The sequence below is a fragment of the Thermobia domestica genome, chromosome 13 (assembly GCF_964235325.1).
Source record: "Thermobia domestica chromosome 13, izTheDome1.hap1.1, whole genome shotgun sequence".
Classification (NCBI taxonomy): Eukaryota; Metazoa; Arthropoda; class Insecta; order Zygentoma; family Lepismatidae; genus Thermobia; species Thermobia domestica.
Window position 1 is genome coordinate 116922993 of NC_137466.1, and position 26167 is coordinate 116949159.

General features: G+C 34.0%; 1 protein-coding gene across 1 annotated transcript in view; it reads right to left on the reverse strand.

Moving 5' to 3' along the window:
• The window catches only part of LOC145668448 (uncharacterized), a 74268-nt gene extending 53010 nt beyond the window's left edge, over positions 1–21258 (reverse strand). The window contains exon 1 of the mRNA XM_081736325.1: positions 20841–21258. Within this exon, the coding sequence (XP_081592451.1) occupies positions 20841–21135 (295 nt within the window). The 5' untranslated portion in view covers positions 21136–21258. The remainder of the gene's footprint in view (positions 1–20840) is intronic.
• Between the last annotated feature and the right edge of the window lie 4909 nt (positions 21259–26167).

Below are 26167 nucleotides of genomic sequence, written 5' to 3' on the forward strand. Positions count from 1 at the left end.
ACTCGATATCCGGACCTTAAAGGCAGAGGGGAGTAAGTCATTTTTTTCTGAAAATGAGTTATTGCCAGATTTGAAACTCGTGTTCTGTTATCACTTATAAAGTTCTTGAGTTAATAATTTCAAACATTTTTAAATTACAAAATATACGGTGTGTATTGTAGCCTCTTCGGTGTTCCCAGATACAATAAAAACAACAAAGCAAATATTACAGAAACAAGCATATCATTAGATATAAACACACGCAAATTTTCTTTCTTTCTATTCTTTTTCTGTATAATTATTAAAGATACTCGATATCCGGACCTTAAAGGCAGAGGGGAGTAAGTCATTTTTTTCTGAAAATGAGTTATTGCCAGATTTGAAACTCGTGTTCTGTTATCACTTATTCTTAGAAAACTTTTAGTTGTATTATGAATACTTTATCAAATAGCAATAATAAAATTGGATATAAGTCAGAAGGCTCTTAAAGGCAAAAAGAAGTAAGTCATTGTTTTCTGTCTCTCCTGAAAATTTAATAAAAATGACTTACTCCCCTCTGCCTTTAAGGTTCGGATACATCCTTCCTTGCAGGTGCGACAGACGTCATTTCTGAAATCTAGTTCCTCTCATATGTTATGTGGGCGTAACATCAGTTGATCAATACCCAGTAAGCAAGCACATCTGCAGTAAGTGTAAGTTTGCCCTTTATTTTCCTTGATAAATTTAACCTTAGGAATCCTCTTTGTGTATGGCTTTGCCAAGTGTAAATTTCAAGTCATGCTTGGAATCTAGATTGCTTTGACTTATACACCTATGTATGCTTAGATCAGTTGCAACAATGAAGGCTGCACAAGAATGCTTGCGTTCTAGATTTATCCCTAGAGATTCTGTTTGTGTATGGCTTTACCAAGTGTAAATTTTAAGATATGCTTAATAGGTATGTCAATTTAAAGGAATTTTAAGGCTAGCCTTATATTACATATTATTGTCAAGTCTGAGACAAGCTTGCAATTGAGGAACTAGGAAGTTTGCCAGAGGCTACCATGTTAGGTCTGCAGCCATGAAAATGCAAACTTGTGCAAGCCTACAGACTTGGCCTTGGAAATTTGAGTAAGGATATTAAAAGTTTAGAATGCTATTAGAGTATAGTGACAACAGGTATGATCCCTTGTCTAACCTTTGGTATATCATGTGTTATAATATACAAGGTCTCTGATATCATTTCAAGATGAAATAATCAGAATAGGCAGGTTCAGGATGACACTGGAAAACAAGTTAAGAGAACCATTAACCACTTTGTGTTTATCACTGTGAAAATAAGAATAGAAAAACTATTCCTTGTCTACCCCTATTCGCAACAGTCTAGCCTATTCGTGATCTATTGTTTCCTGATAGTTGCACGAGAAGGAGAAAAGGTAAGATTGTCCTTTTGGCTACAGATGGTAACAAAACCAGTGACAATCGAATTCCAAGAAATTTCTGTATCTTTAAACAAAAGAACGAGGCTACGCTATTTTCAATGCACAGTCTTTCCTACTGCGAAAATCACTTTCTCCTTTATTGCCGTTGTCCTTCTAGCGCTTCTAGCTGATAAAAATATATATATAATCTCATTAGCAATATAACTAATTACTGTAAGAATTCGTAATAGTTAATAATGATAATCAGAATGGTAAAATCAGTACGACGAAAAGTAAAAAAATAATATCAGTGAAAATCTTTGATATGTTTTCTCTTCAATCCAGGTAAACTATCATTCATTTAATGATTACCTCATTAACAATTCTGTAAAGTGGGAATCCTAGTAATCTAGAAACTAGTGATTGGTGTAAAGACCAATTTCTTACGAAACTTTTAGTAGTCTCTGATTTAAGTTCGAGAAAAAGGACGATAATTACAAACATAAAACCAAGGATAAGAGTCTTAAAATAAAGTTACAAAGTTCAAACATACTTAAGCTTTTATTGTTAAAGGATTGGTTTCATAAGTAAGTAACCATTTTCCTCTTCTTGATGTTAAATTAACTTGTCGTGATTTGCTAAACTGATTAAATATTTGTATTTACTACCTGTACTCTTTTACCCAGTGTCGATACAGTGGCGTCTCAAAAGTCTTTACTACTCCACTTTGACTCCTGTATCACCTATGTCTTATTGACTTCGTTCTTCGAACTAAATTCTAAGGTCTTTAATATTGCTTTTGTATTTGGCACTTTTGGAATAGATTGTAATCCGTAGTTGAAGAAATTATGTTCATTTATCAAACCAATACTTTACTTGAAAAGTGCATAAATTGAATTACAGTATGTAACAAGACCATAAGTTAAAAAAAAGCCTTCAAAGCCGCAAATGAAAGGGAAACCTTTATTAGGTCCTGTATTGCTGAGCTTAGGCTTGATCTATATAGACGCTATTGACGTCGAGTTAGCAAAGCGGAATGTGGACGTTATTTTTTCAGACTATATGGACGCTAAATATGCATCGTATGGGCGGAATCTCAAACCCTCTTTTCAATGCCTTAAAATAGATCTCCTTTCATCTTCTATATTTTCTCATTTGCAACGAACAATTTTGTAGTACTATACGTAATTTTGTACCGTGGGGACTCTACTTATATCTTCTAGATTTCGTAAATTGCTTCTGTATGCAACAATTGTGATGCTAATTGCGTGGATTGCATTTTTCATATCTCTTTTTCTAAATTGCGAGGCTCCTCATAATCCCCTACTCTTTCTAACATGGAACATCCGTAAAGTATTGCACGCCGATTTCAACGAAATTTTGCAGGTAGATACTAGACACAAAATAAAGTGACCCATATTTTTTTGTTTCTGCGGAAAAAACGGTTTGAAGGGACCTAGGCCCCTCCCGAAGTTTTGAGCAATTTGCAGAAAAAGGCGTATACACATACTAGAAAGAAAATTAAAGAATACGGTTTTTTCCTTTTGTGTGAGAAATTGGTTGCAGGGGAAACAACTGCCCCCACTTAAATATCTCCAAAAACAATGGCAAAGGCCAAAATCGACAAAATGGTACAAGCAATTCTGAAGAAATTATGCATGCAGATACTAGACTTAAAAGTAAGAAATACGAATTTTTCATTTCTGCGGAAAAACGGTTTGAAAGGGCCTAAGCCCCTCCCGGAAAATTTTCAAGAAAGCTCGAAATCTCCAAAAGGACAGGAATAACTTGCAGAAAAAGGCGTATGTACATATTAGATATACAAGTAAAATATACGTATTTGATATTTCCTGTGGAAAAACTGTTGCAAGGAGAGCCACATCCCCACCAAATTCATCCAAATAGTTTAGAAAGGTCACAATCCACAAATGATCACAAACAATTCGGATAAAAGTATAAATGCATATTTTAGACGTGCAATGAAGAAATACATATTGCATGTACTATCCACCACTTTATAACACAGACCAACAGTTATTTAAGCACAATATCTTACGCAACAGACGTGTCACAACAATGATATTCCACAAAAAAATGCTGTAAACAAAGTGATCTCTTACACCAACCACAACGAATCACAGCAACCTGTCCACAAATGTCACAAGTCGGGATGTGATTCGTGGGAAAGGAGAACTCTGCTGGGGTCTGAAATTGTGCCGGTTTGTCTATTGTATAACCAATGTGATACCACGCGTATTTGATGACATCTTTGTATCTTGGAGAGGAGAATTGATTATGTGTCAGAGATTGTAGTTTCATTATGTTATCCCGTAGATGAAAATTAATATCAGACTGTTGTAAGATAACAGTGTCCGAAAAGCGGCGCAAAAATATCTTCCACAAGCGAAAAAAGGACACATCTAGTGGTTGCAGCTTCCAAGTTAAACCTTGAGGTATTGTAAGTAGCACAGTACTTTTGTCTTCCGGTTCAATGGAGTGTAGGGTATTTTCACAATGTCCACTCCAAGCGTCCAATAGAAGAACTGTTTGACGCAGTGTTGTAGGAACATACACGTGCTCTAGCCAACGACGATAAAGTTCTTTTGTGAGTTTTCTTGATTTTGAGGCGGCAAGATATACGTTACAGGACCGAAACACAGTGTTGTGCAAGTTTCGGTCGAACTCACCAGTTGGCTCCTTCAGAACAATGAGTAATGGTGCTAGCAAAGCACCATCGGCAGAGATGGTCGGTTGTATTGTATAACTGTATGTTGTCGCACTCACGGATTGGGCAACTGTTTCCACTTTCTTTATTCCCTGAGCAGCCAAGGTTCGACCGCCATGCATTTCTAGTTGGAAACCACTTTGTTCGGAGTTGTACACATTACCTGCGCCGAATTGGATAATATGGTGTTTTACATTGTCAATAAAGGCATTTACGGTTCTCAATATATCCTCTTTAGCTTCAGACTTAGTGTCGTAGATACAAATTTCGTCACCTTTCGCGATACGATTTTTTGTGTTGTTTTAAACTCCCACAGCCAAGTATTTGATGCCTTAAATGATGGAAGATGAAATCTATTGCTGACCTGCAGAGCCCATCGTCGTAGATCCACATAGTGTACTGGAAAGTGTGGTACACGAGCGTCTTGGAATTTGCCGAAGAACGTATTGAGATACCTGCGATATCTTATCCTTCCGTGTTCTTCCACCAATGAATTTCTTTTCCCAGCATTCTAGGTTATCTGCTGCCTTAAGGTTATCTTTCTAAATTTTGCTTGTACGGATCAAAGGGATAGCGGTCTTTTAATACCACCTCTCCAGTAGTTGACAACCTTTTGTTTGTATGCAAAGGTGATGTCTGCTTGACCATGTATGGTTGTGCTGCCATCGCACTCTTCTACGTCGTCATCCACAGGAGAATATTGGGCGGTATCCTCTTCCCTGTCGTCCTTCTCAAATGTTAATGTTAATATTTCTTCTGTGTCCAACTAACCATATCGTCCATCCAGTATTCCAGCAAGCATTGCAATATGCGTGCTGTTATTGGCGACTCTGGTCGATGTATCACTTCGAAAGCAACAAACAGTAAATGCAGAATGTTAGCGGGATTCATGCTGGATTTCTCTTATTTAACACGCTGATGGAACAACGAATTTATATCATACAATATGAGTATCTGACGCAATGTACTTAACTTCTTGATTACATATTGTGTACACAAGGTAGATGTTGATATCTCATTTTGTAGGTGTGGCTCATTATTTTGAAGTGTTCTTTTGTGGCATTCATATATCATTATCACAAGTAAACAAGTTATTGCACAAGCCAAGGGCCAGATAAGTATAATTGCACACCGTCTTGTCAATTATCGGTCATATGTTTTGCACACAGAGATAAAATTACTATCGCTCGAACTAATAATATGCAGCGATGAGCATGACCACCTCGTAGGCTTGCTACTGCAAGATAACATTATACATATTTCATAATACAGTTTGATATCTTCTGCTGTCCAATTATATGCACACAACCTTTGAAACGGTTCTTCAGAATACACATCTCTCGCATTGTTTGATCAGTAAATGACACTTTAACAGCTTCCTGTCTGTGAGACGTAAGATATTCGTATATCGTTTCAGAAGTTCTTTCTTTTACGTGTATTTTCTCCATGAGTGGAAAATATACATTGGCTCGTAATAGAAAGATATACGGCCCCAGAAATATATGTCGGGTATGTGAAATATATGCTGCAAATTTCTGCAAGTTGTTTGTGAGGTTTTGCAGATTTAGAGCTTTTTTGAAAATATTTCGGAAGGGGCTTACTCCCCTCCAAAGCGTTTTTCCGCACAAATGGAAAATACGTATTTCTTACTTTTAAGTATAATATCTGCATGCATAGTTTCCTCGGAATCACTTGTATCCTTTTGTCCGATTTGGCCTTTGTCATTACTTTTGGAGATATTTAAAACTCTGCAACTGTTTTTTCACACAAAAGGAAGAACCCATATTCCTTAATTTTCTATCTAGTATGTGTATAAGCCTTTTTCTGCAAATTGTTCATGTTCTTTTGGAAATTTCAAACTGTTTTGAAAATATTTCGGGAGGGGCTTAGGCCCCTTCATACCGTTTTTCCGCAGAAACGAAAAAAATACGGGTCACTTTATTTTGTGTCTAGTATCTAATTGCAAAATTTCGTTGTGTCTAGTATCTAATTGCAAAAATCGGCATGCGACACTTTACGGATGTTCCATGTAAGCTAACAAATCTCTCTAAATTTCTTCTACTTTGTATACGTATACACTATATTGTTGGTGCTCGTTTAGCGCATCCTCAGTCAGCGCCGAAACGTTCATATGATCCATCCAATGGTATAGCCATTGCTGTGTTCGTATAGCATAGCCTTACTGACATAGATTGCTTTCAGACATCAGAGTATACGAAATCATTCAGTTACGTATCTAAGTAATCTTATTCTATACAACAGTAAAAGAAATAAACTCTCCTAAAGACAGTAAAGAGGGTCCACACCAAAATAATATTTGTGGATGAATGGGTTTACGTTTACCTCTATAACCAAAGTTAAGAATATTTCAATATGTTCACCTAGACATTTATGCAATTCATAACACGTAAACTTTATGAGGGCTGCATATAGGCATTGCATAACACGTTGATGTATGAACGAAAGGAATATGGATAACCACTCGTCAACATGTTACCCCTGAACATGTTACCACGAATTGACTCCATTAAATAGCTCGGGGAAGAAATTGATTTAGTTAACTATTTCAAAACAGAGAATTCAAAATTTTATTTTCCTTAAAGAGTCATCGTGTGGCGTGATGTACGCCCGTATTGCTAACATTACGACTTTATAATGCTCAGTAGAATAATTCTAATAACTAACTAACTCTATGGTCTATTGTGAGCTCCTTCGTGGCTAAGCGGTTAGCGTACTCGCCTTTGACGTGAGAGACCCGGGTTCGATTCCCGGTGGGAGCTCATGTGGTTCGGATTTCATGTTAATCAGTAGGTCCCGTCTCATATAGCCTCGCTGCTGAAAAGGACGTTAAACTCAAAATCAACTCACCTCTATAGCCTATGGAACCCCTGAAGTTCAAAGGCTCTACCTTGACTTCTGTCCTTAGCCAACTGGATCCAGTTTCTTGTTTGTATTCCTATTTCTGCGAGATCCATCTTAATATTTCCCTGTGCCTGGGTCTTCCTAATGGACGTTTCCGGATTGGATTTTCAGTTAAAACTTTGAAAGTGTTGTTACTTTCCTCCATTCTCGCTGCATGTCCTGCCCACCTGATCCTTCTAATCTTGATGATCCTAACAATGTTCGGTAAACGGTATTAAATTATGCAGTTCCTCGTTATGAAGTTTCCGCTATTTCCCATTCCTGTTCCTTTTGGGTCCGAATATTGATCTCGGGATTTTATTCTCAAATACTTTCAGTTTGCTTTGTTACCTTAAAGTAAGCGAACATGTTTCGCAACCATACCGAACAAGGATCATGCTTCTAATAAGAAGTGAAAAATTTAAAATAATTTTCTAATTTTATAGATATAGAAGTATGTGTCTTTCTGAATTAAAGATAAATAAAAAAAAAAGAATAATGATAATTTCATGTCATGCAATAATAGCAGTTGTAATGGTATTTTAATTGGCCCTTTCTGCTGGTCTAGTGGTACGCCTTTATTGTATGTAGTCCAGAGTTCGATGGCTGATTAGAAAGCATTGTAGTTTGAGTACATTATAGTAGTTTGGATTTCACCTTAAAATTATAGTCCACACATCATATTGTCTAGGTGCTAAAAGGAACACTAAGTTCCAATTCAGGGGACCGAATGTTAATTTTAACGCTTATTGATAAACTAGACTCACATTACATATTTTTATTATGTATTTCAACGTAGATTTAAAATCGATCGTCCTTGAACTAAAGATAAATATATATTTTAAAGATATTTTTAAGTTTACGTAAATTACTCAATTAAAAAATACACTTTTTTACTTATTCAGTACAGAAAGAAAAAAACGTTGTTTACCATATTTAAAAGAAGAGAAACATAGAGTTTATGTTGGCCTCTGCTCAATATAAATCTTTATAATATATGATATAAGACTTTTATTTGAAGAAGTAAAGGTTTTTATCACTAGAGCGAGAAACTAGGGTAAAAAAGAAACAACAACAACACAAAAAGAAAAAAAAACATATAAACAACTTGATGAGACGAAACGAATGTTGATGGCCAAACAGTGCCGTAAAAAATGAGTATCTGTCATTCGGGAAAGATTTTGAAGGCTTTTAAACTTGTCTTCTGAGTCCTTGGTTACGCTCATTCTCTTCTCTGGCGGACAATAAAAAAGAAAGTCATTTCTGGTATGTTTTGTTTGCTGCAAGATTGTGTTTTTTTGCTCTCACACGTCCTCTGAGAGCAATACATGTCATCTTTACACGTATTTATATTACAATGTGTAAAACCGTGTAATTGTTTAGTAAGGCACTTCTCTCTAATATGCATTGAGGCTCAGTCTTGTGTTTTTGTAATATATACGAAACACAAGGGGTTGAACATGCTTATTGTAAACAGAAACCTCGTTAAAATTTCATTTGTAATCTGAAGAATTATGGTATTATATCTCCAGTTTTCTTCCACAAGACTATTTTTGGTTAGTCTTTATCCATGTTACTCTCCAGTGCTTAGTGGTTTCTTCGTAGTAAGGTCGTTCTCTATGTCGCTTCTTGTCTTTTGACGTCCACTCTGCATAGGCCGCCCATCATTCTCTCTTCTTTCAATATTTCTGGAACACTGATTTTATTTTCGTTACTTGCGCCATGTTCCTTACAAATATTCTTCTTCTTCTACCTTTGCTGATAGTTTCATGTTTACATTTCTCCCTGCATAATTATGCATTCTATAGAAAGTAGAGGTATAAATTTGCTAGTATTTATCTCTCCAATTTAGCTGTCAAAGCTTGCAGAATATATGTCATTGATATTTTTCAGTTAAGATACATTCAGCATTACATATTTTAATGTAGTCCTATTCCTTCTTATATCTATTATTTGTTTCTTTTAGCCTGTCATTCGGAACAATGTTCTTTCGTAGTTAGATGACTATAGTTAGACCATCCAATTCTACATTTTAAACTTGTATCCTTAACTTGAGTTGTTGAACATCAATTTAATCTTTTCCACAACCATCTTAAACTGGACTACTTTGCTTTTCAAACTAAGCTCTCCCATCATTATGTTTCTGATCTGTGTAAAGAGAGCAACGTAATCAGGGACACAATAATATGTTGTTGAAAATAAGATTATCGGAACAATTATCACAGGTCTATTTTGCATTTTCTTGATACCATTTTTACCTTGCATTTTCTTGATACCATTTTTACCTAAGTGAAACCTTGTTGGTGAGAGTCATGGGTTTGAAAATTGTAACCCAAATGCGAATATTCAAATTATGCAACTCACGTTGGAATATGATTGTCACAATAGCCTGTTCCAGTTCCTGATTGTCTTTCGTGGACACTTTTGGCCGCATTCACTCTACTGTCTTTGATAAAAATTCTTTTTCATGGTCGGCAACCCCTAAATCTGACGCTTCTTTTCTGTCCACTAGACTCATTATTCATGAGTTCTTCCGGATACCATTACCTTGGGCACTATTTATCGTGATGCAATTAACACATTGGTCACCTTCGACATGGATCTATTTGCACCATCCAACAGTGAACCCTCAATTTGTCCACTTTAAATGTTCGGCCTCCATTTTTGCACTATTATCTTTCCGCTTCAATACACGTTTCCGTTTAACTCCGTATGATAAACTAACATTTCAAGAACTGCGAAGTATTACAAATACATTCTAATTGTTACAACATCACACATATGATGCATACTAGCGGTGTTTTCATTATTTTGATAACCAGCTGTATTTATGTCAAGCCTATATAGTGTATTTTGTTAATAGTTTTAAAAATTAGTTCAAGAACATATCCTCTGAATTAAAACCAAACAAAAAAAAAGGGAACTAACTATTTCAGTTATCACAAAAATATACCGTATATAGTACATAAAACGTTTGGTGTAACAGAACTACGTTATATAATATGATGTAATAGTAGCTCATGTTTATAAAACCAGAAATTCTTATATTTACCAGTAAATTTTCCAATATAGGTCGTGCTTACATATTTTGCAAAGAGAGAAAAAAATCGGATGGAAATCAATATTGTTCTTCATATTTGGTTGAATAAATTTTCCGCGTTGCTTGAGCTGAGGGTTCTCTTGCAGAGAAATTTGAAGAATTATCTGTGGGAGGTGGTTCATAGTGATGAACGAAAGAGAGAAAATGGTATTGCGTTTGGTCGGAGGAATTCTACTAAAGGAGGAGAATAAAGAAAAAAAGAATTAAAGAATTTCTAAATGGTTTGTGGTTTGGACGAGGAAAGAAGAAAAGAAACTATGTTCGGTGGACGGTTAAGCCCATTTTACGCTTAAGTGTACCCTAGCCAGTTTGTAGATTGCCAAATTGGCAAAATTCGTGAAATAATTAGTAACTCCCTGTGTTTCTGCTACTAATTTTATTCTCCTTTTTGGATATGTAAATAAATTTTCCATGTGTTGCAATGCTGGTTTAAATACTATTTTTTTATTTTACTTACACATCACATGAGTAATCGCTGAAATTCATGAAACAAAAAGTCACTACATTTGTTCAAATTTTTCCTTTCTCTGATATTACACACAAATACACACACATATATACACTAACGCTCACATACAGAACAAACACGCCCATAGGGATTTAATTACCATAATTATTCCATAACTAAAATGTAAATTTTCAATTCACTGCAAATTTCAATTCGCTTATTTCTTTTTCGTGTGTGTAATAGTACATATTTGTATAAAAGAATATAAAATACGTCCATATGAAATCAGAAACATTAACTTAGGAACAATGATTATCGGATTTCCTAATTCATATTTGTATTTGAAATATTATTCATTTATCCGCCTAGAAAGAAAGGGGCAAATAATTTTCGTGTTCTGTAGAGATTTCATAAATTTTTAATCATTTCGATTTGAGTAACTTAGAACAAGCAGGGAAGTAATGTCTTAGAATTCTACAAACATCTCATTTAACTGTATACAACTATTAATACTTGAGTAATTTAGCCACATATATGAGTTATGTGTGTTTGTAAACCACAGTGGGTCAGTGCCTATGATCATGATTACAATTTATGTTGATTTAAACCTTGTACTAAAAAAAAAGGTTCAAACTTTAAATTCAAACATTCAATGGACTTTTGTAGAGCTCCGTTACAGTTGAAGAGTTTCCTTGTGGCTATATTGTTAGCGCAATGTACGCTACCGGTGGGAGGTAATCTGATGCGAATCGCTCGTTAAGCAGTAGATTTAGGTCTTACATACTCTCTGAGCTGAACATGACATGAAACTATCAGCCAAGCTTGTAACCGAAAAGGAGTTTCCAACGAAATCTAGCGGAATTACATGTTGACTGAATTATGCATTCTTTGGCATACTTACCACATTTCAGCGATGTGTACAATCACAAAAGAAAGTATTCTTCAGTTAACAAAATTCTTTTCTTAATAACTCAACAATTAATTAACCTATTACAGTACCGATTTTAGCAAGCTATCAAATTATAACTATCCTATGAATAACAACAAAAAGATTCAAATTACTTCATTTGTTCCCAACTTATTAGCAAAAGAATATTTGTCAACTGTCAAATACTTTCTTTTCCGTGTGTACAGTACACAAGAATAAATATAAATAAGAATTTTAAAATATCTTATTTGCCTAATAAATTACCTTTGATAACAAGAATAACATTCAGTACATAAATAACGAAACATGTAATGGCATTTACTATGATAACGAAAAGCAAACATCAATAATGAAATACGTATAATATACGTATATGAACACGTTTTTTTTATCAGTCCTTCATATGCCAAACTAAATACTGTATGCCTTAATTACAATGTTTCCATTCCTACACATAACTTCATGTAATGGATATATTTTGAATCGCGTACCACGAAGTAAACCCTCTTCTCACTGTGTCGCATACGACTGCACTTCTTCAATAGGCTCAAGTATGTAGAGAGTGGTTTGTAACGGATTCAAAACCTGAACTGTGATTTCTTAGTTTAAAATCCATTGATCAAGGCGGCAGGTACACATGGAGCCTCATATGTGGAGGATGTTGTTAGAGCTAGAACAAGTTCTGTAATGGTGTTTTTATTTTCTTCCTTAAATAACTTGGGCCCGCTCATTCATAATTTATATTTCGTTTCATGATTTAATATCTGCTCAAGCAAGTGAACTTGAACATGAATCAGCATAGTTATTTCGGCATTAGCAGTATGCACATATTGGCATTTCTCCAACATCTTCATGATGAATATGCAGTAGAGAATGCATATTTCGAAATGACAATTACTGTATTCACAGGTCGCAAAGTGTTTGTAGGTGATTTGGAGATTCACATTCCATATCGCACCTGGTCTGGCCTACAAACTCCACAGTCTCAGATCCAATTGAAAATGAATGGTGTTGTTTGAATCAGTGGTTGAAACACAAAAATGGGCCTAGATATTCTTGTACTGTACTTTGCTGGAACTAAGGAAATGAGTAACTAGGTTCATATCATAGTGGTATAACTGCTAGGTCATGTGGATGAAGTCGTTTCCAAACAGAAGCCATTTCGATTATTCAGGACATTGGCAATGCAACCAAGTATTACGTAAATTTTACAAAGATTGCTAACTGTTTGTCCAGTGTGTGTTTACGTTTTTTTTTTCAAAACTATGGGAAGGATAATGTTCCAAAGCCCGTAATTTTTACGAGAAGTCAGAACGGATTTTTTTAATAAAAAAATTTTTGTGGGTATTGTTACAAGCTATGGTCTCTCTCTCTGTCACATTTTGTAACTCACACTTATCTTCACGCTATATGTGTTGTTAAATTATAGATTAAAACATTCATTTAAGTTAATGTGTTTTTTCTTTAGTCACTGTGAACTTTCTAAAGACTAACACACAGTTATCAAAATGGAAAGTATAGTTCTGTGTACATGCACACACCTCTTCACACACACACACACACACACACACACACACACACACACACACACACACACACACACACACACACACACAAACAGTACTACATAACTCTCATTTCTATTGAGGATACAAAACGAAATCAAAAGTTAAGGAAGTTAGATAAACTCCTAACAACACAAGATATTTGCTTACTCCACCATTTTCATTTCTACATTTGAAGGAAATCTCTAAGCATAAACAATGGACAATGGTCCATGTGGACTTGGTACTACATGGATTTGGCATTGTTGGTTGAGACATTCAAAGTAACTCACTTGGTGAGCGCAGAACGAAGGTCTCTCAACGGTTCTCAGAAAGAGCTAGAGAAACAAAGGGAAGGGCTCTGAAACGGAATTAGTAAGTATTAGTTGTTGTTCAGCGAGGATCTTCTCTTACATTTCACAACAAAATTATAAAGCACTTCCCTAGCAATTGCTCCGGCAGTTTGACAGATGCAATGTTTACTTTATAATTAATGTATTCCTGCATATCCTGATATGATTTTAGAGGAAAAATCTCCTAGAGATTATACATAATGCATACATCCGGAACAATATAGCATTTTTTATTATTCTCACTTTTACAGAAAAAAAAATCTCGGGACACTTTAGAAAAATAGAAGTATTCTAGCCTTTAAAGAAGTAGCATAATCTTTACAACAGTCATGACGGTAGATGGGGTGAAAGGGGTCGGGAGCCCTCGTGGCTTCGACTGTCCGTCCGATTGTCTTCAGACATGGTGTATTGTAATGCAGGGTAAGTAATATAAAACTGCGAGAGTGTATGTTTTCAACATCAGTTGAGACACCTGAGGAGAACGACGTGAGATGGTGAAATGCTTATAATCCATATCCTTTTATTTGAGGCCGCACATCTGTCATATCTCTGTTGTTTAATCATTGTGTTGTCGAATAGCGATCGTGAAAACGCATCGAGCGCCATACAAGCGCCCACCAAGTGTGAACTACAGGCGAAAGGGGATGATGCAGCTCAAATTCATTGTCGAATAACTAATAAATACGATGGAATTGTTGTGTGAGTGTTTTGGCAATGAATTCCCATAAGCTTGAAGAAGTGTAGAGTCCCAATGCGTATTCCAGGAGGCTTGAATAAAAACCCAAAACCTTACCAGTATCACAGTGAATGGTAAGAGGATAAGGAAAATAGTTAACGTGGACAGTCAAACATAGTTTTTTTTTAAAGTGTTGTCAGGGAGCACTGAGAAAGTATCCCACTAGACAAATATGGATTAATTATCTGAGATTAGAGTCTATATTTAGATAAGTAGACCATCAGTGATTTTTGAAATGAAAAGTACTCTCAAGCTTAAAAAGGTTGACCACCACTGTTAGAAGGGGATCGCTGCGAAGCGATGTTCAAACAAGGTCTCCACTTCCACTAACATGTTATACCAAAAATACCAATAACTTTAAAGTGACTATTGATAGATTGTACCACATATGTCAACTTCCAACTATAGTTTCAAGAGCAAGTGAACTAAACAGATGCAATCGAAAATCGTGATGGATATTCCTATAAAGAAGTAAGTTCAGAAAATAGGGAAGAAGATGATTCCTTTGTTAAACCTTCCATCGTATCTTGAATTTCATGGATGAAGGCGAGGAGTTGAATGAAGAATACTACTGCATTTTCTGGTAGGAAAAGTACTTAGGTCCTTTCATGAATAATTGGATTCATTGTCCTAAGTTTGTGGTGTGATAGGATGAACAGTGTACTGAATTTCACCCAGAATCTGGGAAAAACTCAGGAACAAATTACACCTGTGATCTGTGACGCTAAAGAGAAGTAAGTTGTCGTAGACTAAATCTATATTGAACTAAGAAAAATGAATAATCTGAATATCGTAACTAACAAACGCCAGATCTCCATAATCTCGTGTATTCAGGCATTTACTGACAAGCGCCACATTGTAACTGTTATATTTCATTCTTACGTTATGGTTACGATAGGATATTAATTTACGCATAACTCATCACTACCCCACTAATGGGGTAAATCAGAATTTTCGTTTGTATTTTTAAACTTACTTTATACTGGTATTTTCTACTATTTAACCCTTTAATTGACAAACATTAAGAAATTCACCTAAAAACATGTTTTGGTTTGTTTTAAAACACGTCTTCCTAAGCATTATTTTGCATTTTTAAAAAGAATTTTCGTATTATGGATATACATTACAGGATGTTTATTTCCAAACAACCCAAAATAGCTAATAATGTGTTGCTAGTGAGCAACATTGCCCATAATATGTTCAATTATAATTTGAGACATTTTCCGGATGGAATAATTAACAGCAGTTTCCCTGAAATATCTTCCTACAGATCCGGAACCCACAAATAAATCACGGAACTCTGGATATGAAGTTTTATCTGTGCTTGACTGTTCCCTGTTGACGAAGATTACAATATCTAAACAAGTGATTTAGTGCAGTCAAATTAGCAAAAAGTAAGGAACAAATTAGTAACAAGCTGAAAATTGGTACACATGTTGGGAATGATGTTCTAAACAACATACTAAAAGTTCCCTTAAATCTCAGGTGACTTTCGCCACCATATTGGAAAATGGCTGTTGGAAGTGTCAAATGAACAATACCCAGATAAAAACAGCAATATTTTCGCTACGGTTGAATATAAAGAGATAAACTTAGTGTCCTTTTATAAAACACAGATAACACAATATGTTTTAAAGAGAAACAATTTTTCATAAAACGCATACTTTTAGAAACATATGGCTCTAAATTCCAAAAATCCGAAAACTACCCTGTGGAAGTTTTAACTGATTTAAAATACTATTGAATTTGGGAAGTAATTATTAACAAGCTAAATTTGACATAGATGTTGATGAAGATTATTTAAATGACATACTAAACTCTCACAACTTCTTCGTTTGCCATATTAGAAATTGTCCAAATGTCCGAAGTAATTGAAAGATAATATTTTGTAAAGGGAAATACAAAATCTGGACCGGGCTAAATATATGAGAAACTGTAAATGCAGTCGATCCGAAGTCAATTCGGATCAATGGTGGTGCGAGGGTGGAAACATTATGACATGTTTAAGATTGTCCTCCGCCATCTTGGAATCAACTTGTTTATTTTAAATGGCAACATAGTCGTGTGATATATTAAACAACATCCTCGTTAGAAAAGAAACCCAATGGTAAGGTTATTTTTCCAAAGCATGCAACTTATTGGACCTGTTTTCATTGATGGGACCTATTGGACCTATTTTCATTGATGGTACTTTGGATGCTGCACAATATTGAGAAATGCTTGAAAACACTGTTATGCCACTTTTGTTGGAAGAGGAAGGAGGATTTCAACAACATTGACAACAAGATGGGGCACCGCCGCATTATGGTCGTAATGTAAACGATAGCTCAATGAATACTTTCCCGGTTGTTGGATAGGTCGGCGTGGACCAGTTGAGTGGCCAGCAAGGTCAACCGACCTACCTCCGTTGGATTTCTATCTTTGTGGGCACTTTAAAGCTATTGTCTACCAATGTTAAATTATTTACATTGGCTACCTGAAAAGGAGAATCATTACTGTCTGTGAACAAATATCACCAACTATGCTTCCCAGAGTGCATATGCACTGGGTCTCACGGTTAAGGATATGCATAGAACAGAACGGTGGGCATGCTGAACATGTCATGCGATTGTAATTGTCTCTTGTGTGCTCTCTCTTTTCATGGTTATTAAAGAATACGTAATGTGAGGTATTACAAAGCTTGTTTTTTAGTTTATCCTTCAAGTCGAAACTTTACACAGCACATATCACAGCATTTCACATATAAGATATCCTAAATCTATTTACAACTTCAAACCTGTTGCATGTTTTGAAAAAATAACCTTACCATTGGGTTTGTCTTCTAACGAGGATGTTGTTTAATATATCATACGACTATGTTCCCATTTAAAATAAACAAGTTGATTCCAAGATGGCACCAAGATGGCGGAGGACAACTTTAAACACATTATAATGTTTCCACCCTCGCACCACCATTGATCCGAATTGACTTCGGATCGACTGCATTTACAGTTTCTCATATATTTAACCCGGTCCAGATTTTGTATTTCCCGTAACAAAATATTATCCTTCAATTACTTCGGACATTTAGACATTTTCTAATATGGCGAACGAAGAAGTTGTGAGAGTTTAGTATGTCATTTAAATAATCTTTATCAACATCTATGTCAAATTTTAACTTGTTAATAATTACTTCCTAAGTTCAATAGAATTTTAAATCGGTTTCACGGTAGTTTTTGGAATTTTGAAATTTAGAGCCATATATTTCTAAAAGTATGTTTCTCTTTAAAAATGTTGTGTTATCCACGTTCTATAAAACGACACTAAGTTTATCTCTTTATGTTCCACCATAGCGAAGATATTGCTATTTTTATCTGGGTATTGTTCATTTGACACTTCCAGCAGCCATTTCCCAATATGGCTGCGAAGGTCACGTGGGATTTCAGGGGACTTTTAGTATGTTGTTTAGAACATCATTCCCAACATGTGTACCAATTTTCAGCTTGTTACTAACTTGTTTCTTTTTTCATTAAAAGTTGAGCTTCATTTACTGCACTAATTCACAATTTACGTATATGAATATTGTATGAAAGCAATAACGCTAAACAAACGGTCACTAAAATTATCGCTCATGAGTATAATGCAATTGAAAGGGATGTTGGATGTTGCAAATAAAGAGTTTTAAGACAATGATCAAACAGTACATCAGTTTGAAATACAATACACCAACATTTGATTTAACATACAAAATTCTTAACCGTTAGGCCAATGGTTCTGAACCTAATTCCTGTCACACACTGATATTATCACATCCTCTTACCAGCGACCCCTTTATAATTTCTGGTTTTTAATAAGCTTATGTGGGATTTTTAATATGCCTATTGCGGAGAGCTCACGATATCCATCTATTTCTATAATAGTAGAATTCATTTTTTGTATATAGCGGATACTACAGTAATTCTTCGAAAAGTGAATGGATTAAAAACAAATTTGATCAGTTCATTCATATTAGAAATCTCGAATCCGATACGTCATACTGTTTCAACACGGAGGCCGTTTGAAAATTTTAAAACTTCATAACTCCCTTAATTTTGAGTCACATGACAAAAACAAAAGAAGAAGAAGAAAAAGGAAACTGTTGAAAATGTATTAGACCTATCTTTTTATTGTTCTTAGCAGTATGTATAAAAGTAAAAATATGCCTATCACAACAAAATTCAGAATAATATTTAAAAATATTTTAGGGTGTTAGATTCTAATTATTATCTCTTCCGCTGATCTTCGCGATCCCCATGAAACCTTCTCGCAACCCCTAGGTTAAGAAACCTTCCGATAGATATTATCCTTCTTTTCCTTACAGTTAACAGAAATTTTGATAAAAATAAGCAAATTAATATACGGTATTTACACTTAGAAATGTTTAGTATATTTTATAACTGCGTAAGATAATGTTTTAAAAATAGAACTTTCCACGAGTATCCTCTATTTAGGAAAGAAATGACAGGAAGATAAAGAAATATTCGTCTTTAATCCTTTCCATATAACCAAGAGAACATCAAAGGACACCTGCGTTTCTAATTGAATATTCGCTTCTCAGTCATCTCCCAGTGGCTTTGTCTAAACTTATCCCTCCCCCCACTTCTCTCTTTTCTTAGCTCAAGGGAACAAGGGGGTGGCAGAAACATTTAGGAGGGAAAGGGGAAAATGCTTTAACCTTCCTTGACCTCTCATTTAAGCTGGGATATTTCCCGTATTTCAGAAGAACCTGCTCTATGATTAATTACAGAAGCCAGGGCTTAGCACGTTACAAGACCACTGAGCCGAGATATGGAAAAAGGGATTTCCCTTCCACAGGGTTCTGCAGACGTGTATACACTAGCGGAACTCAAGCGATAGAAATCTGTAGCTATGCTACATTGCCTTAACACTTCGAAATTACTTTTTCTTCCGTATCATAGTATGTAATGGTATAATAGAGGATGTTTCTAGTTAAACTTTAAATTTAGATATCCACTATTCGGAGAAATAATTCAAATAACGTGATTATTTATTAACTTAATTTCTGTGTATTCTAAGAGTTCCTAACCAAAATTGTAACGAACTACTCTGAAATGTGTTTAGTAGTTAACTAAATGTCCTTTTTTGAACATGGTTATATGAGACAGGATCTACTAAATAAAATAGGATGCAAGTTTATACTCTTACTAATATCCAAGACACACACCCCTACCTGAAATCGAACAAAACCATGCACACAGAATCTCAAAAGCGCTATCTCATCACAATTGTTAAATTAGAAAAGAAAATGTAATACTAGGAATGCAGTTGGTATTAAAATAAACCATATTTGGTGGCTATTATAAGATCAAGAATATAATTTTACGCATTTAAAAATTTTCAGCAATTCTTTCTTATCTGTTTACCGAGAATTTTGATCCTTAGAAACGAGAATTTGGAATTCTCATTAATGAGAAATGTAAGGTAGTGGAGGGGGTTGTATATAGTGGAATGACACATTATATTGTTATTTTCCCTACGAACGAGAATTGCAAAATTTAGTTTGTAAAAAAAATAATCTCGGTGCAAAGATAATATATATATATATATATATATATATATATATATATATATATATTTACAAATTTAAGAAAATATTTTTAACAGTGTAGTATCAAGAATATTTCTACTGCTCGATTTATTTTAATATAAAAATGAGGTATACCGTATTCCTAGAGATCGATTTACTGAACTTATCAATAATATCTACTGTATTCACGAGATTCGATTTATTTTATTTATGTTAACTGTAATCCCAATGCTCTACTTCTTGTAATTTAACAACGATTTCACTCTTGTTCCTAATGTTCGATTTACTGTAATTTACAGATGATGTTAACGTATGGAATTCGGGTCAATGATTTGTTGTAATTCTACTTAAAGAATCTTACAGCGTGGATTTTACTAATGTTACTAAATTTAATTGCCAATATATGAAAATAATCGTTATGTATATATTTAAGTTATGTATTTACTAACAGTCTTATTCTTCTCCATTCATTTGTATGGAAGTTTTTCATGTTTTAATTTATCAGTCCCTCATTTGATGAGCGTAGTTCACCAATAAAATACAGTGTGAGGGGCTGCAGAAAAGTTAGTAGTCCGACCCAGGAGTGCGGATTGAGTAATGAAATTGTACAGATTTAAAGCATATACTTCTGTAAAAATACAAATTTCTAAATTAATAACAAAATTTTTATTGTGTTTTTCAGGCCTCTGAAGTGATCATGTGTGCCCAGCCAGCAAATTTCACGAATATCAAGATCAGAGCTGTCATCAAATTTTTGTTCCATTAAGGAAAGCTACCGAAGCAAATTTATGTAGCAAATCAGTGAAGCATAATGAGTTCCTCAATTATAGAATATTGATGTGACACTTAACAAAATGTGAACGATCTGCACAATATGAACAATATGACGAACGTTTATAGACTGCCTGGAATCATTTCTTCATCATTCGAATAGTCCATGATTCTATTAGGATAAACATTTCACCAGGAATGATAAATATGTTCAAACTTAGTCTAAGATCTGCGCTTCACTGCACTTCTGCGTTTTGTTCCATTTTGTGTTTGTTTAATTAGGCATCAAAACTTACTTTCTGAATCTATCCTGTGTCATCTAAAGCAAGAGCTCAAAGTGTAAAGAAATATTACATTAAACAGTTACTTTAAGTAAATTCACATCTTACCTGCTATCGTGACCTCTTCGAGATCAGAACCTGGATCATCTAGGAAGGAGTCATCTCGTAGGAGGGGTGAATTGACCTCCCTTAAAAGGACGTCCTCCCTCATTGGCTGCCGCCTCTCTTGACGGCACTTGTTGCACTCACCGGTGCCGGAAATGGTCCTCACTATACTGGCGCAAGCGCATTCTGCCTTTAGCATGGGTTTGGGCCTCTGCCGCAGGCAGAGGAAGTAGAATACTGGAATAGAATAAAGAAAAATATATATAAATATTGACTGACTTTTAAAATTGAGCATCATACATGATTATCTGTAAACAACAAAAGAAACACAATAACATTTACATTTGAGGAATAATACAGAAATTTTCTGTAATGCAGAGAGCTCATAATTTGATCTTAAAGGTATTTATTTGCGATGGGCAGCACCATGATTGTTGGTTTCCCTGGGATTCTCCCGTTTTCCACTCCTTCAAATCTTATATTGTTTTTCATTTGTGTCTATCATACATTTCCTTTCGTTAAGAATCTTAACGATATAAAGTTACGAATTTCATTTTATTACAAGAGAATTCCAAATGATATAGCTCTACAGCATGGACTTGTTGCTGATCTGAAATGTTGAAATTGCAGGTTATAAAAAAGAGTAACGCTCTCTTGACGTTATTTACATCAATTGGTCAACAACGAACCATTTCTAGCCATTCCAGTGATCAAATCATTCTTGTCGGCCTATAAATGATAAATGAATAAGTAACAATTTCGAGTCACAGAATAATCCTGGTTGAATAAACTCTGCCTATATGTTGTTTGTTAAAGTATACAATTCTTACTTATGTTATTACTATGCCCGTAAAGAAATATAAACAATTTTAATTTAATTAAATAAGTACATGGATTCTTTGCTGGACTTATATAGCACGAATCATTTAAGAAATTTATGTTAACTGAAAATGAATCCGTACTAAGTGCCAAAAATGGAAAAGTTCAGTTTAATGTCAAAATGTGAGCTATGTGCCTAACACTGCTCAGTTACAATCGAGATGTCTACTATTCAGTGTGGAAGTAGTACAAATAATCGCCAGAAGAATCGCGTGGGCGTATGTACCAATAGTTCTGAAGTAAAATCTGAGCGTTTTACTCAACATTTTCATTTGGCCTTAGCATGGATTTTATTGTCAGTTTAATTATGTGTTGACGTACCTGATGATCTCTGAAGTCACTTGACCAAGTTTAACAATTTTTACATATACTCGCTCAGAATAACCCAAAAAGTTTTAGGCATAATATGAGTTTTTAGCTCACTACCGTATTTAACGTTACAAAACACTTATCTGAATTGTTTATTTTATAAAATACTATGTAAAAATTATTTGTATATATGCCTATAAATTAAACCTCAGAAGATGGATATTTCGCTAGTACTAAAAGCATCCTTAAAAAATAAGCTTATACAAGGTGTTACAAGACAACACCGACAAAGTTTGGGAGATGATTATGACACCAAGATAAAACAAAAAGTATAGACCAACCTGGGTGCACAAATGCTTTATTTCGGAGATTACCTTGCAAAAAACATTAAAAATGCAGTTAAAAGGTCCATAGCTCTAATACTATGAGACCTACGGTAGTCGGGTAAAGATTTCACTTAGGAGCTAATATGTGCGAATTCCAAAAATACATGTTTCAGAATCTTAAGGTACTCATACAACAATATCTATAGAGGTATTTTGGCTACCATCATATAATTTGAAATACTCACCAACTACCTCTATGAAAATTGTTGCTGCAGTACCGTAGGATTCTGAAACTTAATATTTAGATAGGGTATATACTATTTCCTAAGTGAAGTATTGAACCGACTACGGTAGGTCTCATGGTTTTAGAGCTATGGACTTTCAAAGTTCATTTTTTCATGTTTGTGGTACAACAGTATGTTGTATAGTTTTACTTGTTAACTTACTTGTAAATTATTATTTGCTTGTAATTTTTGGCCATGATGTATATTAAATATGTACTAGGCTGATTCTGTTATTAGAAGAAGAGAAAGAAAAAGAAATAATATGGTTATAATGTTAATATATAAAGATATTCAAATGCTGTTATGTAATCTAATCTCGAGGTCGAACAGATGAGAACTGTACTAAATTTTACCGGTAAGATAGCCAAACCTAACCCTAGTAGCAACAGTAATAGTAATCGTGTAACTAAACCTAATCTTAGTAGCAACAGTAATAGTAATTGTATTACATTTATGAAGCATGTAATCATTAGATCTAATTTCATTCAAATTGGATTTCATAGAAATTTCAGATGGCAAAAATTCTCAAAATAGGAAACAAGGAACTGTAGATGTAAATAACGCGCAAGACTGTATTCTGGTTTATGACTTTCAAGGCAACTTAAACAAATTCGTTGGTCACGTAACTTATCCTGATGTAGGGGCGTCCGAAAAGATATATTCAATCGATTCTTATTTCATTTCACTGTAAATACCGTTATGGTTTTGTTTGTTATTTATAGTTTATTTGAATTCTATGAAGATAATATAAATAATCGTAACACATTTTGGTACGAAACAAATTAATCCTAGAGTATTTGATCGTATGGATATAAGAACTGGGAAAATTTTAGGATTACGAAATATTGATGACATTAAGTTATGGCAGCCTACCGAAATAAACTAGAAAACGGTAGATGGATTTAGTCAAAACTTTAGTTCCTCCTGAAGTTATAACAAAAGCTAATGTAAAGAAAACTTAACAGTGGAAACTTAGTATTCAAAAGAGAAAAACGAAATATTTTATGAATATGTGAGTTGGTTTAATGTATTTTACTTTATGTTATTTTATCTTTGAGTTTATACCTATGTCAATATATGTTTTAATGTTATTTGTTTTATTTGATATTTGTGTTTCATACTATTCGTGCGTTTTCATATGACTACAAAACGCAATATTAATTACATTATTCGTATTTCATGTTATAGAGTAAATTTGAAAGCTTTCTTTTTGTAATGCGGAAAATACATATTGAAGTTAATACTTTATGTTTTCTCTAAGGAATTCGTATTCAAGCAATTATGGCTTTTATGTTCTCGTTCTATTCGAATTTTATGCCAATAATATAAATGTTAAAGAATAAAAGAAGATATTTTTATAAAGGAATATAATTATTAATAATATTTTGTGTGTACAAATAAAGAAATACTTGTGTACTATGATATGAGATATATTGTATATACGAGGAGTACTTAAAAAGAGTATAAAGGTTAACGGTCCAAAGTTCTTTTTCTTTTTATTGAATAATTGAATAAAAAGAAAAGTCCGTCGAGCGCCATAATATACAACAGTATGTTGTATATTTTTACTTGTTATTTCACTTGTGAATTATTATTTGCTTGTAATTTTGGGCCATGATGCATTTTAAATATGTACTAGGCTGATTCTGTTATTAGGAGAAGAGAAAGAAAAAATAATATGGTTATAATGTTAATATATAAAGATATTCAAATGCTGTTATGTAATCTAATCTCGAGGTCGTCGTCATGACAACATATAATAAATAGAATTATTGAGTGAGTGAAGCAGACATCTTAAAAATTTGTGTAGAAGTAAAATGTACACTTCTCCATCACATTTATTAAACTAAGTGTATAAAAGGTAATTGATGTGTTTTAATGGCTCAAAATTAATGTGTTTAAAAACCAGTATCGTTATAGTGGCAGCCTATAACTCTGAAAGGAAGCATTTGTGCACCCAGGTTAGTCTATATTTTTCGCCCTATCTTAGTGTCAGGAATCACCTCCCAAAATTAGTCGGTGTGGTTTTGAAACACCCTGTATAACACACTGTTATATTTAAAATTTATTGAATGAAAATAGCTCTGAAATTAATGTAAGCCTAATTACATTTACCTTTGATGGGTTGGCATAACTTTTAGGAAACTTTGTCTGAGATGCAATAGTGGTTTCTCGAAATATCTTATTAATTCACCTTATTAATTCATATCTTCATCACTGATATAGTGGCATACTAGCGTGATTTTAATGCAATAGCTCTTGAGTTCAATTCCAGGTGTGTACTGCCAATACGCACTTTCAGATGGAAAGTATCGGACGAAATAAATGTATTCCAATTTAATTTTAAACTCTAAGTATTGTCATACATAGCGTTACTAATGACAAAAGAAGTAGATCAGAACAGATGACCAGTCAACCATTGACTCATATAAGAAGTTTTTATTTCTCAATAGAAAAACAAAAACAAAAAAAAGGAAAAGAAAAGAAAAGAAAAAAGCCACTGAAAAATGTTTAAAGTAAGAAATGGTTTTCCAATTAGTTAAAACAATATTTTTTCATTTAATGTAGCTGAAATTAATGTAAGTTAAATGCGAAATTATTTCTACTAAACTTCGGAGTTCAGGTAAGTAACAAATTTCATTTATTTTAGTTTTACGTCCCACGCTTTGAAATACAATGGAATTAATATTGAATTCCTCTAATATCGCATTCAAGAATTAAATATTTCTTTTGAAAACAAATTTAACTGTAGTTTTACTAAATAAATTTCGTATTTGGATGTAAAAATGTATGATTTTTTTTAATTATATTTTACATAAATAAGTGCATGCAACTGTGAATAAAAATTGAGTTCAAAGAATCATTAATATAAGATTTCATGACACATACATATGTTGAAGAGAATTATAGGTTTTCTTTGTCATATTAGCCGTCGGTACGTATGTACTCATCGTATCGGGATTAAATTTAAGACCTTCAATGAATATTTATATATATTTGCCTTTATTTTCTACTTTTATTTGTGTTTAAACTTCTAAATAAGAACAGTTTAGGGGTAATGTAAAAAATTTAAGTTCTTTAAACTGATATAATTTCTTTGGTTTCTTAACGTAAGTAGCTTAAAGTGTATTTTCTAGTTTCGAGTATTCCTATTAATCCCCAAGGTTAATGGAGACGTGATGATAATGAACGTAATGGCAGAATGAAGAAACCGGAAGGAAACGGAAGAAGCCCGAGGGAATTCATGTGTACAGTGTTCGTCCACTGTAAAACCCTTAATGCGAGGTGTAATTTAACCCTGACCCTACACAACCGTGATGAGCGTTCTACCACTGAGCTACGTCGGCCTCTAGCTTAAAATTAAGTATTATCAAATAAATAAAGTAATATCATTTAAAGAGCATACCAAATTTTAATTATACATTTTAGTATGAAGTAAAATGCTTAACTTTCTGAAGTTACTTTTCCAGAGTATCGAGTTTCACAATTTTCCTCCGATTTTAATAAATGAGCAGTGGCGGATCTAGCCCAG